The following is a 14865-nucleotide window of genomic DNA, read 5'->3' as shown; positions in this document are numbered from 1 at the left end:
AACAATCAAATTAGTTTTTAAGTTCTGTGAGGCCTACCTCTCGGCTAGAATAACATTGGGTTACCTTGTTACATTTAATTTGTGCTAATGCTTGATTGGGAATAAGTGGAAAGTGGCGTTTGGTGTCTGAGAAAATGCAAATTAAAATCCTATTTAATTGTACAATCGGATTATAAGTTGCAGTTCTGAAAATGCCACTGTCAGAATGTTGCATTTTTGTGTCCTACCTTTTTGGTGCCTGCAGTCTGTTCTTGGGTCACAGGAAGGAGGGACATTCCAGACACGTCTGTGGGGGAAAGCCTCCAGACATTTCCTACACTTTAAAGTGGGTGCCAGGTATAAAAAAGGGACCTTCAGACCCACTCTTCAGTTCACTTCCTGGGCCTGCGGAAGGACTCTCAGAGGACTGCCTGCTGCTGTTGCCTGCTGTGTACTTCAAAAGCTTGACTTGCTGCATCAAGAAGGTGCCTGACACCTGCTTGTGTCCTCAGACTTCTGCCCTGCAATTTGAGACCTGCTCTCCACCTTGAACTGAGGACTTCCAGAGTGACTTCAAGGGCTAGTTGGCTGGCCTCTTGAGCAAAGCCTTTGGGACAGAAAAGGCTCTAACCAGCTTCAACCCACACCTCGACCCAGCCTTAGTGAGTTGATAATCCTCCAAGTCCCCCCTCAAGTTCTTAACCCCTGGAAGTAGTGCTAAAGTTGCCCAGAAAGCCTAAATCTAAAATTTGGGAATTAGAAACGTTTTGCTCAAAAAGTGTTCTGAAAAGAAATAGAACTTTAGGACCTAGCTACTCGTTGACCAATGCAAGGTGCATCAGTGATCGGCCGGACTGTGCTGCAGCTCCCGCTACGTCTTTTCCGCAGCTTCAAATCCTGTTCAGCAGTACCTTGCAGAAGGGGTATCTGGTCTTCTGCAGACCTCGTCGGTTGCAGCCTGCAACTTCGTGTCGACTTTCAATAAAGAGACTAATTCTGAACATAGGAATTATCATCTCAACTTTGTCTGGCAGCTGCCTGATGATAACGCCTCCTCCTTGGACACTGCCAGCTGCCTTGCCCCAATGGACTTTACCTTCTCAAACATTTTTCCTTGAAATTTCTTCTAAGTCCGCAGGTAAGCTGAGACTGAGCCCAAATGCTTATTGTATTCGAACCGCGTTCCATAGTGGTCGGCCATAACTTTTAACCCTGCCCCTGTCTCATGTGTCTAGATGTCCGCGCCTGGCACTTTTCTCTTTTAGGCACCATTTTCCAATTTAAAGTTTAAAAATTCATAACTCTGATTCTACTGATTGAATTTTTGTCATTTTGGTGGCAAACATATTTTCAATTTTACTCAGTTTTTCTAAATTGTTGTGCGATTTTTCTTATGTTATGTTTTCACTTTATTACTGTTTGTGTGCTGCATAAATACTTTACACATTACCTCTAAGCTAAGCCTGTTTATGTGCCAAGTTATCACAGGGTTAAGCATTGGTTAATATAGTGACTTTTTGTGGTTCTCACTGACAGGGATTGTTCCTGTTGCCTGAGAAGGACTCACAACCCCCTCAACCAACAATTCAATATCTCACACTCCAACTGTGCAAAAACGAAATTGCACATACCCATCTGCGGTTCCTATTAATAAGGAAGTTTGGCCAGTAAAAACACAAATGGAAATCTATGATTAGTGTATTTGTATATTGAAACAAATGTGGAAATCTATGCAAGTCTAAAGAAAAAAATCAATTCATTGATTGGTGACATACTGCAGGTTAATAAATATAGCTAATTAAGGTCAAATCAAATGACACTTCTAATAACCTATCAAAAAGTGAATCGAACAATAACGCCAATGCACAGGCAAATAAAACGCAAACTCCTTGCCTGGCGAGGATGTTTAATAACAGTCAAGAAAAGGCTTTCATTCACCCTAAATGCCAGAATGCTGACACATCACCAGATTTGAGCACATTTACTACTGCTGTTTCTTCGATATAATGAATATATGTGATTCCTTCTGTGATATTTGTTTTGCTAACAGGATCACAGGTTTCTGGTTGGAAAATAGGGTACTACTTCTTCTGATCGCGTGACCCTACAAATAGAAGTGGAAGCAACCCGTGCTTTCTGTATGTAATGAAATAGATATGTGCAGATATCTACAAAATATGAATTATTGAAACTAAACAGGGATTCGAGCTCCAATGGGGAACTTGCATTGTATAACGAGCCTCTGGGGTTTTACAACCTTGTAGAAAATCCACACCTGTCAAGAGCTGAGTCCTTATTTGTGAAGTCTGCCAGGCTGGGGGCCTCAGGGTTGTGCATGCTGCTCACAGCTTAAATATATATATATATATATTTACCTTTCTCCTTACCGCACTGTAAAAAGGCAGCTTTTTTTAAACTTGAGTTATCCTTCCCATCATTAATAATTTAAAGTAATTGCTCTGAGAATTGCCCTCCAATATTGCTTTCCTTCATATTATTATAACATGACACGTTGGTGAAAAAAGAGGCTATTTAGATGCGATCTCTGGAATCTTGCTATAACCATGCATTGCCCCCACTGCTCATTAAACAATCAATCCCCTGCTGTATGACACTTATTCAAAAAAATGGCGTGCGCGGGGAAAACTGTTCCAGAAACCCAAGCAGCATATTACTAATGAAAATAAATACATTTTCCTCTGTCCTTCAATGATTTGCATGTCTCGCTGCTGTTAAGTGTTGAATATTTTCATAATAACCATGGCATTCTTTTTTTTTGTTTGCAGCCCCGTGTGAAGCCAATACATTTTTCTGCCATAGTAATATGTGCATTAATAATACATTGGTCTGTAATGGAGTCCAGAACTGCGTGTATCCTTGGGATGAAAATCACTGCAAAGGTAATATATTTAGGCGAACATGTAATATAATTATCATCGTCTGGGTGCATATTAAAAGTAAGTAGGCTCATTTAAATTACATTTTATTGCGTGCTTAATCTGTGAGTTTGTTCTTTCTCTTATTTCCTGGTGTTTATTTATTTTAAAGGCGGGGTTGATCGTTTCTTTCTTAGTGAAGTGGCTAATTGCAGATTTTAGTTTTGGATTTTAAAGGATGTTGGGGCATATTATCAACGGCCAGCGATAATTATCGCTAAGCGCGCTAAGCGCAAGTTTATTTATCTCCGGCTATCGCTGGATTACATAGCCGAGATTGCGCGTTATTATCAACACTTATCTCCAAGGCGATAAAAAATCCAGCAATAGCGGTGAAATGCAGGAATATTGCTGAAAATCCAGCGAAATTCCTGCAGCGATAGGGAAAACCTTGATGATAGGAAGATGTGGATTCAGCCATAGAATCCACCTCCCATTATATGTATAGCTAAGTCTGGATTTTTGCAGACCTTAGCTTACGGCGATAATCTCAGTTAGCGTGACTTTTTTATCGCAACGCGGGCATTGATAATAGGGAGAACTTGTCTTGGCGACTGTTTCCATTTACTATTAGTGAGGAATGCCTACTTTGCATGTCATTAGCGATAAATATCGCTGACATGCAAAGAGGCAAAAAAACGGGCGCTATTGCCAGTAAACTGTCGCTAACAGCTGTTAGGCAAAAAGGGCCGCTAAAGCCGGGATATTGCCCTTGATAATATGCCCCATTGTGTTTGTGCACATGGAGTAAACGCTGACTGAGTTCCACTGTTAGAACTGGGGTCACCAATTCCGACGTGGTAGCTTGGCGTGAGGTAGGAAGGCACCCGAAGGCAATGTGTAAAGCACCGGTGCAGCACTCACTCACCCGGACTCAGTAATGCGCACACAATGAAGGACACCACACCAAGTTGATTTGTAAAACAAGACTCTATCTATTTCAAGTCATGGCTAATCAATACATTTCAGGAATAATGCAGATAATTTCAAGGCAACAGTCAATTCATTCGAGTAGCTAAAACAGATAATCGCAGGGCAACAATCAATTCATTCAAGTAAATGAAGCAGTGGATCTCAAGATAACAGGTAATTAATTTCAGCACAAAAACAAGTGTAAATTCCCTTGAGTGAGTAGCGCAGGTAATCTCGGGGTAACAGTAAATTCATTCAGGTAAAACATGCGTAAATTCATCCAAGGGCATCAGGGCACGAATACCACATCAGAACATTCCCTTGGTAGGGGCTAACCAATGCAATAGTCCTTACATGACATCAATGCAGGCGAGATCACTGTGGTGCACCTTCAGTAAGGGGAACACTTTGGGTGGAGGGGCGCAGCTTCTGCAGCAGTCCCTGCGCAGGGGGGATCATACTCTGGGCAGTTGTTAAGCACCCTAAATCCCCCTCAAGCTGAAGGCAATGCAGGCAGAGTCTCAGATAAGTTGGGCAGCCCCCTCCCTTGACAGTGGTCACTTGTAATAGTTGCAAAGGGGTGTGGATGCAGCCCCAGCTTTCCCCGCACTCACCAGTCAATCTTACAGGCCGGTATGCAGTTCTGTAGCGCACCGGCGCTAGCGAGCGCCTCGCGCCCCTAACCCCAGGCGGCCCCCTCCTCACTCGTGGCCTCGCCTGGGAGGGGCAGAGCACTTCTCAGGCCGGCGGAGACCTCCACCGGGCTCCGGCTCTGCCGCGCCGGTTCTCAGAGGGCTCCGGGCTTCCTTTTCTGCCCGGGGCCCAGGAGCCAATCAGGTTGCAGCTTTCTAGGGGCCGGGCAGCGGGAGCCAATAGGATGGCAGCTCCCAGAGGGCGCGGCCGCCGGAACCAATGGGGCCGCGCCTGCCACCCGATGCAGCCAACGATGTCACTCTTCAGGCCTAGCGCGGCCTTCCCACTACCGCGGCGGCCCTCCCCAGGCTTCGGGGGCCGCAGCGGCAACTCTCAGGTGATGCAGCTCTGGGGTCAGTAGGCGCTGGGGCCGCGGCGGTGAATCTTGGGCCCTCGGCGCACTCTGCGGTAGCGCCCAACCACGGCACCCACGTTAGCGGCACAGGTGGCGCCTCCACTTATGCAGCGCCCGGGCCGCAGCGGTGACCCTCGGCAGAAGAGCGCTCCCAAAGCACAGCACTAGGATACGGGCTGCGGCGATGATGTGCGGTGGGCAGCGCATAGCGTTCACAGCGCTGGAAGGTCACAACACGCAAAGGGGCACAGCAGTAGCTCCGCTAAATCCTGGCCTGCGGCGGTGATGGCTTGCAGCGCTTGGAGTTCCCAGCGCTTGGGAGTCTTAGCAGGCAGGGGGAGGTGCAGCAGCAGTTCGGTGCGGTTATGGCAAAGTAGCGCTGAGAGGCTACTCAGCGCTTGGGGGACGGTGGCAGGAGCCCGGTAACTTGTTATTCAGCAGGCACAGCACTCATTATCTTGTGCTCCTGATCAGCAACGCCCGCAGCAGGCAGTCCTCTTCTTCTTTACAGTGCCTGGGTGGCACAGCGCTTATCCTAGGGGGAGTGGATGGCTGGTCTCAGTTGCAGGTTCTTGGGAGGAGAGTAGGGGTTGAGTTGGCAGGCAAAGAAGGGCAGGATGGTTCCATGCTGCACACTGAAGTTGGTCCCCTGGGCTCCCCCTCACTGGGCAAGATCAGTAGTCCCTCATCTAACTTGGGTACAGCAGGGCCTAAGCTCAGTCAGTCCCAGTAGTGTAGGTTCCTCCCCTAGGCCCAACCGCCTACGCTCCGGCAGATATTCCCCCAGGTCCAGTGGTGCCCCAACTGACTAGTTCAGTTTCCCTCCTTTCCCCTTTAGGTCAGGTGACCCTCCAGTAAAGGTGGCAAAGCATAACTCCTCCCTGGGCTGGAAGGTTCCAGGAGCTTCCTCATATCTGTCTATGGGACAAAAAGGCGGGATGGTAAAGATACAGTATCAAGATTTCCCAGCCTGCTCCTAAACACTAGTGCGCGTATGCAATGGCCACTCCGCAGTAGCAGGGGCCTGTGGCAGCCATGTTATTAGGAGAGAGCACCTGCACCTCAGCACTGTTTGGCAGTGGTAAGGTGCCCAGAGACCTAGGGCCAACAAAAAGATGGTGGCAAAAATGAGGCGACAAAGGCAAAAAAACAGGGTAAGACCACCCTAGGGCTGACAGGTCTAACATCCACCATCTGTAGTCATGAGATAGTTAGCGGTGACGTCGCTGTGGCTGACCGAGACTAACCGGGACATATATCATGCACTCCAAAGCAGAACAACCAACTGCTTGATACAAAAAAATATAAGTATTTGACAGGACCAGAAGTAAACTGTACAATGTGACAAATGAGCCAGAGAGAATAGAGCTAATGGCTCAAAAATATTTTTAAGCTCAAATGTTCCTGCCAAATCAAAAATCGCATGTAAATACCCTAGAAAACGGAGAGAAAATGAACACATGGCCTGTGCAGTTTTTTTAGATTCTTCAGATTTTTTTAAATGAGAATAATCTTTATTTTTCACAGATGTGTTATGCTTAAAAATTGTGTCCTAGGTTTGAATACACTTTCACGTCAGAGGTTTCTGCGGGGCCTCTGTCCACAACTTGATGTTGGGCCCACTGGACACTTTATTCTGTTTGCGTCAGTTGCCTTAATAACCCTAATTCTAAATATAAAAATATGTCCCCTGGGGAAAGAGAAAATATGGTATTATTAATAATGATAGGAGGATTGCTTTTAATTAAGACTCTGGGGGCCATATTATCAAGAACGGCGATAACATTATCGCCGCTTTAGCAGCTGGAAAGTGCCGCTAAAGCGGCGATAAGGGGCTTGATAATATGTCGTTGAGAATTCCAATAGAAGCCCAGGTTCTGGTGTGAAGGACATTAAACCGGGGCTTCTATTGGAATTCTCAAGGGCATATTAACATGCCCGTTATCGCCGCTTTAGCGGCAGTTTCCAGCCGCTAAAGCGGCGATAATGTTATCGCCGTTCTTGATAATATGGCCCAAGGGCTCTTATTATGCTTTTAAATGGTGTGATATTATTCATATCTGCTAAAATTCGACTCAAGAATCAGAATTTATTGGGTGCGATAAATGTCACTTGATTACAAGATTTTAGCGTATAACATGCGAATTCTGGTGCATATAGCACCAAAACTTGCCTGTACTGGTTCATACCAGGCATTCCACATACCCCCTCCCCGCAACTCGCAACTCCACCCCACTGATACATTTCGGCAGGTTTGAGCTGTTGGCATTTATGCGGGAAAAACTACAAGGGTGTGATTATTATCACACAACTCGTAATTCCAATCCCTGTGCAAACACAGACTTTCATAGGGCTCAGAATTTAACCCTGAACTCGTAATGAGAGGTCATAAATACATTTTGCTAGAGCAGTGCGGGAGCCTGTAAAAGGAAGGACCTGGGATATAAGCCTCCTTTAACTCATAACCTGCATCACACAGTGAAGAATCTGACTACAAAAATTATGCATCTGAGCTGACAGGACAGATACAAAAATAAAATGGTCCATTGTGTGAGAAATGGAGACGGCTAAAGCAGTGGCGGCTGGTATGGAATGGTGGTCGGGGTGCAGGGGGAGGTGAGGGGCTGAAAAAATAAAAAAAGAAAGAAAGAAGAACTTACCTGTCAGTTGTGTCTCAGTCGCCGCCTCTCTGCCGCTTCTCCTCCTTGCAGGAAACACCTGGGCTCCCAGGCTCTCTAAGCCATTGACACTGATGCAATGCAGCATTGTGATTGGTTCCCCTAAGTTCGCCTAAGCCAATCACAATGCTGCAATGCTGTTGGGAACAGGGAGCCTATGCATGTTTCCCACCAGTCTGTGTAAAGCAGCCTGGTGAGGAACATGCAGACTGCGCATAAATGTTTGACCGGCTCAAGGCGGCCGGTAAAACATTCATGTACACTTTGAGTGTGCTCACCACTCCTCCCCTGGCCCTTGCTCTGGCCATTCCCGCGGTATGAAGGAAAAATAAAATGATAATAACGCTTTGTTATTATCATTTTATTTTTCCTCTGGAATGCTCACAAAGCAGTAGGATTTAGATTCCTGTTTAGATAGCATCAAAACAACAGGAACATCAGTAGGCTTTCACTTTCGAAGAGGGATATACATTGGTTATGTCCAAAGTTGCAAAGTCTCATTTATTTTTTCCTCCAGCCCTCTGAATGTTCTGTAGGGAAATTAGCAAATTCACGAAGGTTGCAAACATTGACATGACTGTACTCTTCTTACATTTTGTTTTGAATCTCGGTGTTCATAGATAAACTAGAACGCTGAGTGAGGAACATGATCTAAGAGGAGCTAGAAGGAAATGAGGTTTTCTAGCAGTAGGAAGGCCAGGATCAGTTGCAGAAGACTGCAAGACTAATAAATTGTTAAAACACTGTTTGTAATAATCTGTGGACATGAGAATAGCAAAAACTTGTGCAGATGTGAGGTGATCTACACTTTTGGGTCAAATATTGTGTCAGAGTTGTGATAATGCTTAATGTTTTATAGAGTGGTAGTCAACACAGGTGCTGAAGGATGAATGTGGTTGCTGGAAGTAGTGCAATCTTTTTTGTTGAGTGTGTAGAATGTGGATGATGGTGGTGAGCTGGGTATTTCACCATGATGGTCTGGGGTAGTGATGTTGAAGTCAGGTTCTGGGAAATAGGTTTCAATTCTGAATAGAAATGAGAATATTGATGTGTGTCTCTCTTTTCTTTGTGATTTGCAGGTTGAGGGATAGGTGGATATTAATGGTGAATACTAATTACTAAGCAGTTAGCAGGAGTTGAGAAGTAAATTCATTTCACTTGGCATGTGAGGCTGTATTACATATAGTGCTCTTTAGGGCAATTGGAATGTGTACCTGCTCTTTGCGTCCCCAGGGTGCTATACTATTACAAGAGGAACTGCAGACACTTCTTCAGCTCGTTGTATAATACTGATAGTGCTGGCTCACATATAGCAGCAGCACTATCTTCAGAGGACATTCTCATATTTGCATAGGGCTTGGGCTGTGTAATTAAGGGACTCACTTTGCTACTGTGCCATATTACCAACCCAAACTCAGAGGCAAGCATGCCCTTAAGAGGTTTGAAAGTGTATCACAAAAAGGTGGAGCACTGTCAGTCTGCCCCTGATGGCAGCCCGCTCGAAGGATAAAAGTGGGTCCTATGGAATCCTCAGACATCCATCCCCATACATTTTGTTGCAGTCATTCCCTGCACCTGCCTGCAGGGGGATTTCTAACCAGTCTCTAAGAGAAACACAGGTTTGATTTTGCACTGTTCCCAGGGCAGCACTGGTTTGTAGCTGCCAGGAAGGCAGCGTATTCTATTCAGTGTAATATGGTGCACTGTCCCTATTTGCACCCAGTGCACCTGCTTAAATGTGTGCCATTGTGCAAACAAGGGCGAGAAAGCAAAAGACACACAGATGATGGACGGAATGCAGAGCAAACCAAACAGTCACCCCGAGTCAATACATCTGAGTTAAATCCATCATTCTTTTGCTCACCTTGCCACCCCAGTTTAGGGGTTTATTGCGCAAACAAGGACAGTGCTATCTATATTTAATACAGGTTGTGATAGTCACAGGTAGAGTTGAACATGTCTGGTATTGGTGGCAATGAGTATGCATGTGATATTTGTTATGCTCATTTGTATCAGGCATCAGTAAATGTGAGGTAATGCCCAAGGTGGTTGATGGCATGGATTGTTGGAATTTTCAAATACCTATGTGTGCCATCAGTATTCTGGAAGATTTGACCAAGTGGATGGAAAGGACTCCAAGAAACTCCATGTAGAGTTTGACTAAGAGGAGGGAGAGGATAGACCCATACTCCTTCAAAACAGGCTAGTTACAAGGTTTTGGGTTGATGATTGTTTAGTGTATTTTGGGTTATAACAGTGCGCTGCAATGTAATATGAGAAATAGGGTGGTATTGTGAGGGTGGTTAGGTTAAAATAAACAGTGCTTCTGAGCAGTGTGGATTTTTGTGTTTTCCTATGACAATTTTGTTCTGTTACAGGTTTTAAATGTTTACTTATTACTTACAGTTGCTACTGTTGTGAGTGGGGTGACAGACAACTATAAGGAAAATCTGAGCTTTGCTGGAATGCCTGCTTAGTGTTCTGTCTAGTGATCCCTTTGGATGTTAATTGTGTTTTGTTGTTTTTACGGGGAGAGTTGTGAGCACAATGATAAACAGCTGTAGGATGTATCAGTACTCTGTTGGATGCATGTTTGGTGTTCTGTTAATGTTTGTTGGGTGCAGATTTACATTTGATAATTCCTTCCGACCAAGATCTTCCCAGTGCAGGCTACATCATGGGAGAAAAGTTAAGAACGGCAGAGCAAGGCTCATTCTACTAAGCACTCAGTACTAACACAAGTCCCCCTCTGAGGCTAAAGAAACTGATAAATAATAAGCATGAGACTGCACCCTCTTTGTCTCATGACTGTGGTGCAGTCAGGGTAAGGAATCTCACCATGAAACACCAACTGCCCTTCTAATTTCCAAGCCTCACCCATCACTTTCCCATCCAGGGGAGGATTTTCTGCGATCCTGAGGGATGGTTCAGATACTAGCAAGAAGCATAACCAGTGAGTCTGCTTCTTACAGGCCACACAGAGCTGATTTAAGGAACATGGGTAAAACAGTTTTGGGATAGTAACTGAGGGCCTGATTACAATGTTAGTGGGACCGCCACTGACAGACCATCGTTAGGGGTCCCACCGACAGACAAGTCTTCAGTCCTACTGCTGCGTTCAGGTGCAGGCGGTCAGACCAGACCAAAGAGGCTGGGGTAAAGACCGTCACCTCCAACAGGATCTAGGATACTGTTGGGGCGGCGGTCAGAATCATATCGCTAGCATGGAAGCCGTTCCTCTGCAGGCACAGCTGTAGGGATTAAGATCTCCCTTTTCAACACCCTTTTCATGGTGGTCCGACCGCCATAAAAAGGCTGTCAGAGGTGGACTTTGAGGGCCCCAAGCAGGGGCCCCCTACATGTAGTGCCCCCACGCACATTCACCACATGGTGCCTGGCACACAGTGCATGGATGTGCACAACATGCAGTTTCACACTGCAGATTGTGATTCAACCCTTTTCCTGAGCCGCAGCACAAGCCGCAATGTAAAATAGCCCTTTTCTGACCAACAGCACGGCGGTCTCTTCCCAATTGAGCCGTCGGACTCCCATCTACTTATTGGTTGGTCTCCTGACTAACGTGATAGTGGGTGGCAGTCCAACCACCCATTATCGTAATGAGCCCCTTACTTTTTCAAATATGTCTACTTTGAAGTAAATGCTCCATTCTTGAATTAAGTACTTGTAGAAAGGAAGGGAAATTAGTATAATGAAGATTAACATCATGTAATCTTTTCATTACTACAGGAGAAACAAGTGGGTGAACGCTGCAACACTTTTGTTTTGGGCAGTGGGAGTTGTGAGACAACTATCTTATCAAGTGTGTAAGGGATACACTTAAGGCTCTACATAAAAAAGAATTGTACTTTATCGAGAGGTCATCTTGCAGTTGTGCCTTTGGATTTCTGGGTGTGATATGCATTAGTTTGCTCCTATACCTTTTTGTATCCAAACTAGCAAGGTCTGCGGTAGACAGTGTAATTTGTTCATTTCTGCTTACGCTGCTGTCATTATATTGCTGTAGGGGTGCTTCTCTCCATATCCCCACATGTAATGCTTTCTGGAGTACTGCTGATTTCAGCTGCTCAGTGGCAGGACTCTCCTCTCAATCTTGGTTCTGCTTCTGCAAACAGTTTGCCAAGACTTCATTAATAGCGTGATTAAAACTGACGCTGCATTTGTTCTACTACAGCTGTCTGTTTTAGGAAGCAAATCAGCAGTTCTAGGCTTAGATGTGCTGCAAAAAGGGTGCTAGCTGATCACAGGCTGCCCTCAAGCTATGCTAAAGGGTTTGTTTTGTGTGGACTCAGCTTATTTTCGGTACCAATAGTGCAAACCCAGGTTGAATGACACATTTTTTTAAATTGGCTGGTTGTGTAGTAACCATTTCCTTTCAAATCAACAATTTGTTAGCTTTAGAAATTTTATTTTTTTTGCAGTGAATTAAACTAAAAGATTGTGATGAATTTAATGTTTCAGTTACTTTATAAACCAGTTATTTTTTCTGGCTTTTTTGTTATTCAGGATAGTCGTTAGTTCAAGGCGTAGTTGTAAAAATATACTTGAAGGCTGACTCTGGCTGATTATTGGGATTCAAATTTCAGAACAGATTCCAACCTGTGGACTTTCACTGGATATGTGTGTGCTTATTTCAGGGCTTCTAGAAACTGTTAAGTAATTGGCTTTGATCTTCCCAAGCTTCTGTCGGAGAAAGTAAAACTTTGTTTTCAGTCAGCGATGACAGAATTAAAGACAGCTTGGGTTAAATTCCCACTACAGACATGGCTCTTAATCTGCAGCCACAGGCACCAGGATAACAGGGAAATGCTGATGCAAATTTTTTTACTTCACTTCATGACTTGCTCATACATATATCAGTGGCGGTTCCTCCACTAAGGAGGAGGAGCATTGCCCCAGAGGAAAAATAAAATGATAACACCATGTTATTATCATTTTATGTTTCTGTCCTCGCGGGGCTGGCCTGCCCACAGACCAGGGGAGGAGTTGTGGGCACTTTCTAAGCTCACGTGATGGTTTGGCCTGCCATCTTGGGCCGGCCGTCTTGGGCCGGCCAAACATTCATGCGCACTTAGCATGAGCTCCAGGCACATGGTTCCACTTCCTTCCTGAGAGCGGAACCACAGTGCTCATACCAATCACAACGCTGCTGTCATGCTGCTTCCATGCTGGTGACAGCAGCATCATGATTGGCTAGGGGAGTCTGGGAGCCTGTGGGTCCCTGTTTCCTGGTTTCCTGCGTCGGATGGAGGAGAGGAGGCGGCTTGCAGGTAAGTGGATTTTACTTTTTTAACCCGCCCTCCCTTATTCTCCTCCCCCCACTGCTACTGCTCCGTAGCAGCCGCTACTGATACTAATTGGTGTATGTGATGTGATTAGTGGAATTCCAGGGATTAAAACTGGAGTAGCATGAGATGTATGCAAGTGGAATGCCTCAGAAATTTTGCTTAGCTGTTGCACTTTGTTAGCATGTCATCAACTGCTTTCATTGGTGGTGCAGGTTTAAAAGGTATATGCTTTGATTGTGTATATGTCTGTGTCAGTCACTAATGTAATCTGAGTGCTATGCCCAACACAACTTCTTGAACAAAAGAACTCTGTATGTGATTCTTTATCCAAATTGAATCAGGGGTTTTCTCTTCAGACTTATGTTTTGCCTTTTGAAATCATTCCATTACTCAATCAATTTTACAACTAACATCATAAGTGAAGTATTGATAAGAAACCTAATTGTGATTCTTAAGGGCACATTTTGTATAGGTCTAAAAAATATGGCTTTGATAACCAATCTTGCAGCAAGAAAAATGTCACAATAGGCAGCAAATGTAATTAATTGCAAACAGAGATATTGAATTAAGTCAAATTGGAAGCATCGCAAAGTTAACATAGGCAGAAAATCACAACGGTTACAGAGGGGCCATAATTTCCCATATAGATGTTTGTGCATAGGCTTAGCTGCCACACTGCGCCCAGCAGGTGGAATGCATTTAGCTTGTTCTCCTAACAAGGCAAACACACAAAAAGAGATAGATGAAAGTTTAGTACCGCATCTAGTTGCGTGTGTTTGATTTATTGCTCCTTGAACTGCGTGCATGGTCACTTGTAAATCTGAGGTCTGTCGGTACCTACACCATTTAAGCTTAAGCCACGCCCATTCACACCACTCCAAAAGCATATTTCAAATGCAGAGCATACTATAACTATAATTGATGATTAGGTAGGAAGGAGCACTGTGGGCAGCTTAGGAGACTCTCTGCACCAAAATCCTCCACTCAAAGTTATACTCCTCCTATCTGTGTCATTATAAAATGCTCTGGAAGTGAGGGTCACAATCAGTGAGTATAGCTGCTTGTGTTCCTCCTGTAGCCTATAGAACTTGAGTAAACATAAGGATGTGTGTTCTCCTCTGCAATCTAGTCAGGGAAGTTAAAAAACAAATGTGTCTATTGACTCTTGCATTGGGAACGCTGTTGAAGCTCTAAATGTGAAAATAGCTTGGACCAAGCAGCATCTTATTAGTACAAAAAAACACAAAGAGGCAGATTTAATAACATTTGACGCAGTGCAGCACAGAAACCAAAGTTGTTGCATCAGAGAGAGAGCAGACCAGTACCATATCTACTAAAATTTGGCACTGTTTCTCTTCCCCTGCACTGACACATTTTAGGCAGTCTTGCGCCGCACACATACCCATTGCACCATTTTACAATCTTGAGTGTGTAAAGTCTAGCATAGGGTTTGTACCCAAAGTGTCCCCTTCCAGTAAAAAATATTATGTTTTGACGTAGCATAAAACATTTCCAAATTTATATGTGTGCTGTACAGTACAGCACACAAGTAAAGTTGTAATAATTTGGAGGAAAAAAAAATCTCCTGCCTTGAAGTGGCATACATTTTTTACCAAAGCCCTGCCTTCTTTTATTAGTAAGATAGGCCTTTGTGTCAGAATGGAACATACAATATCAGCTCATGAACAAGTACTCATGATGATCTAATAAATTTATGAGAATTGATGAACCTCCTGTACCTTTGATTAATTTTAAAAATATTCTATTCATTCGATACTTACGCTGTGCAGTCGGGGGACGCTGCCCCTGGGGTGGCACTTTCTATACAGTATTTATGCAACACACAAACATCAACCAATTTAGAAAAATAGAGTACATTTTATTAAATTGTTTGACACCAAAACCACAAAGATTTTGTGAAATCTAGCACCTAAAAGATCAAAGCGCCAACTGTGGACATCTGGTTGTGCGGTACCAGGTCAAAGCCAAAAGTTAAGGCCAACCAT

General features: G+C 44.3%; 1 protein-coding gene across 2 annotated transcripts in view; it reads left to right on the top strand.

Moving 5' to 3' along the window:
- NETO1 (neuropilin and tolloid like 1) overlaps positions 1-14865 on the top strand; it is a 677063-nt gene that overhangs the window by 642071 nt on the left and 20127 nt on the right. For both annotated transcript variants that reach the window (XM_085605913.1, XM_085605914.1), the window contains exon 8: positions 2766-2879. In XM_085605913.1, the coding sequence (XP_085462039.1) occupies positions 2766-2879 (114 nt within the window). The remainder of the gene's footprint in view (positions 1-2765; positions 2880-14865) is intronic.

This window comes from Triturus cristatus, chromosome 5_1 (assembly GCF_964204655.1).
Source record: "Triturus cristatus chromosome 5_1, aTriCri1.1, whole genome shotgun sequence".
Classification (NCBI taxonomy): Eukaryota; Metazoa; Chordata; class Amphibia; order Caudata; family Salamandridae; genus Triturus; species Triturus cristatus.
Note: the sequence above shows the minus strand (reverse complement) of the source record. Positions and strands in the feature narration are given on the sequence as shown.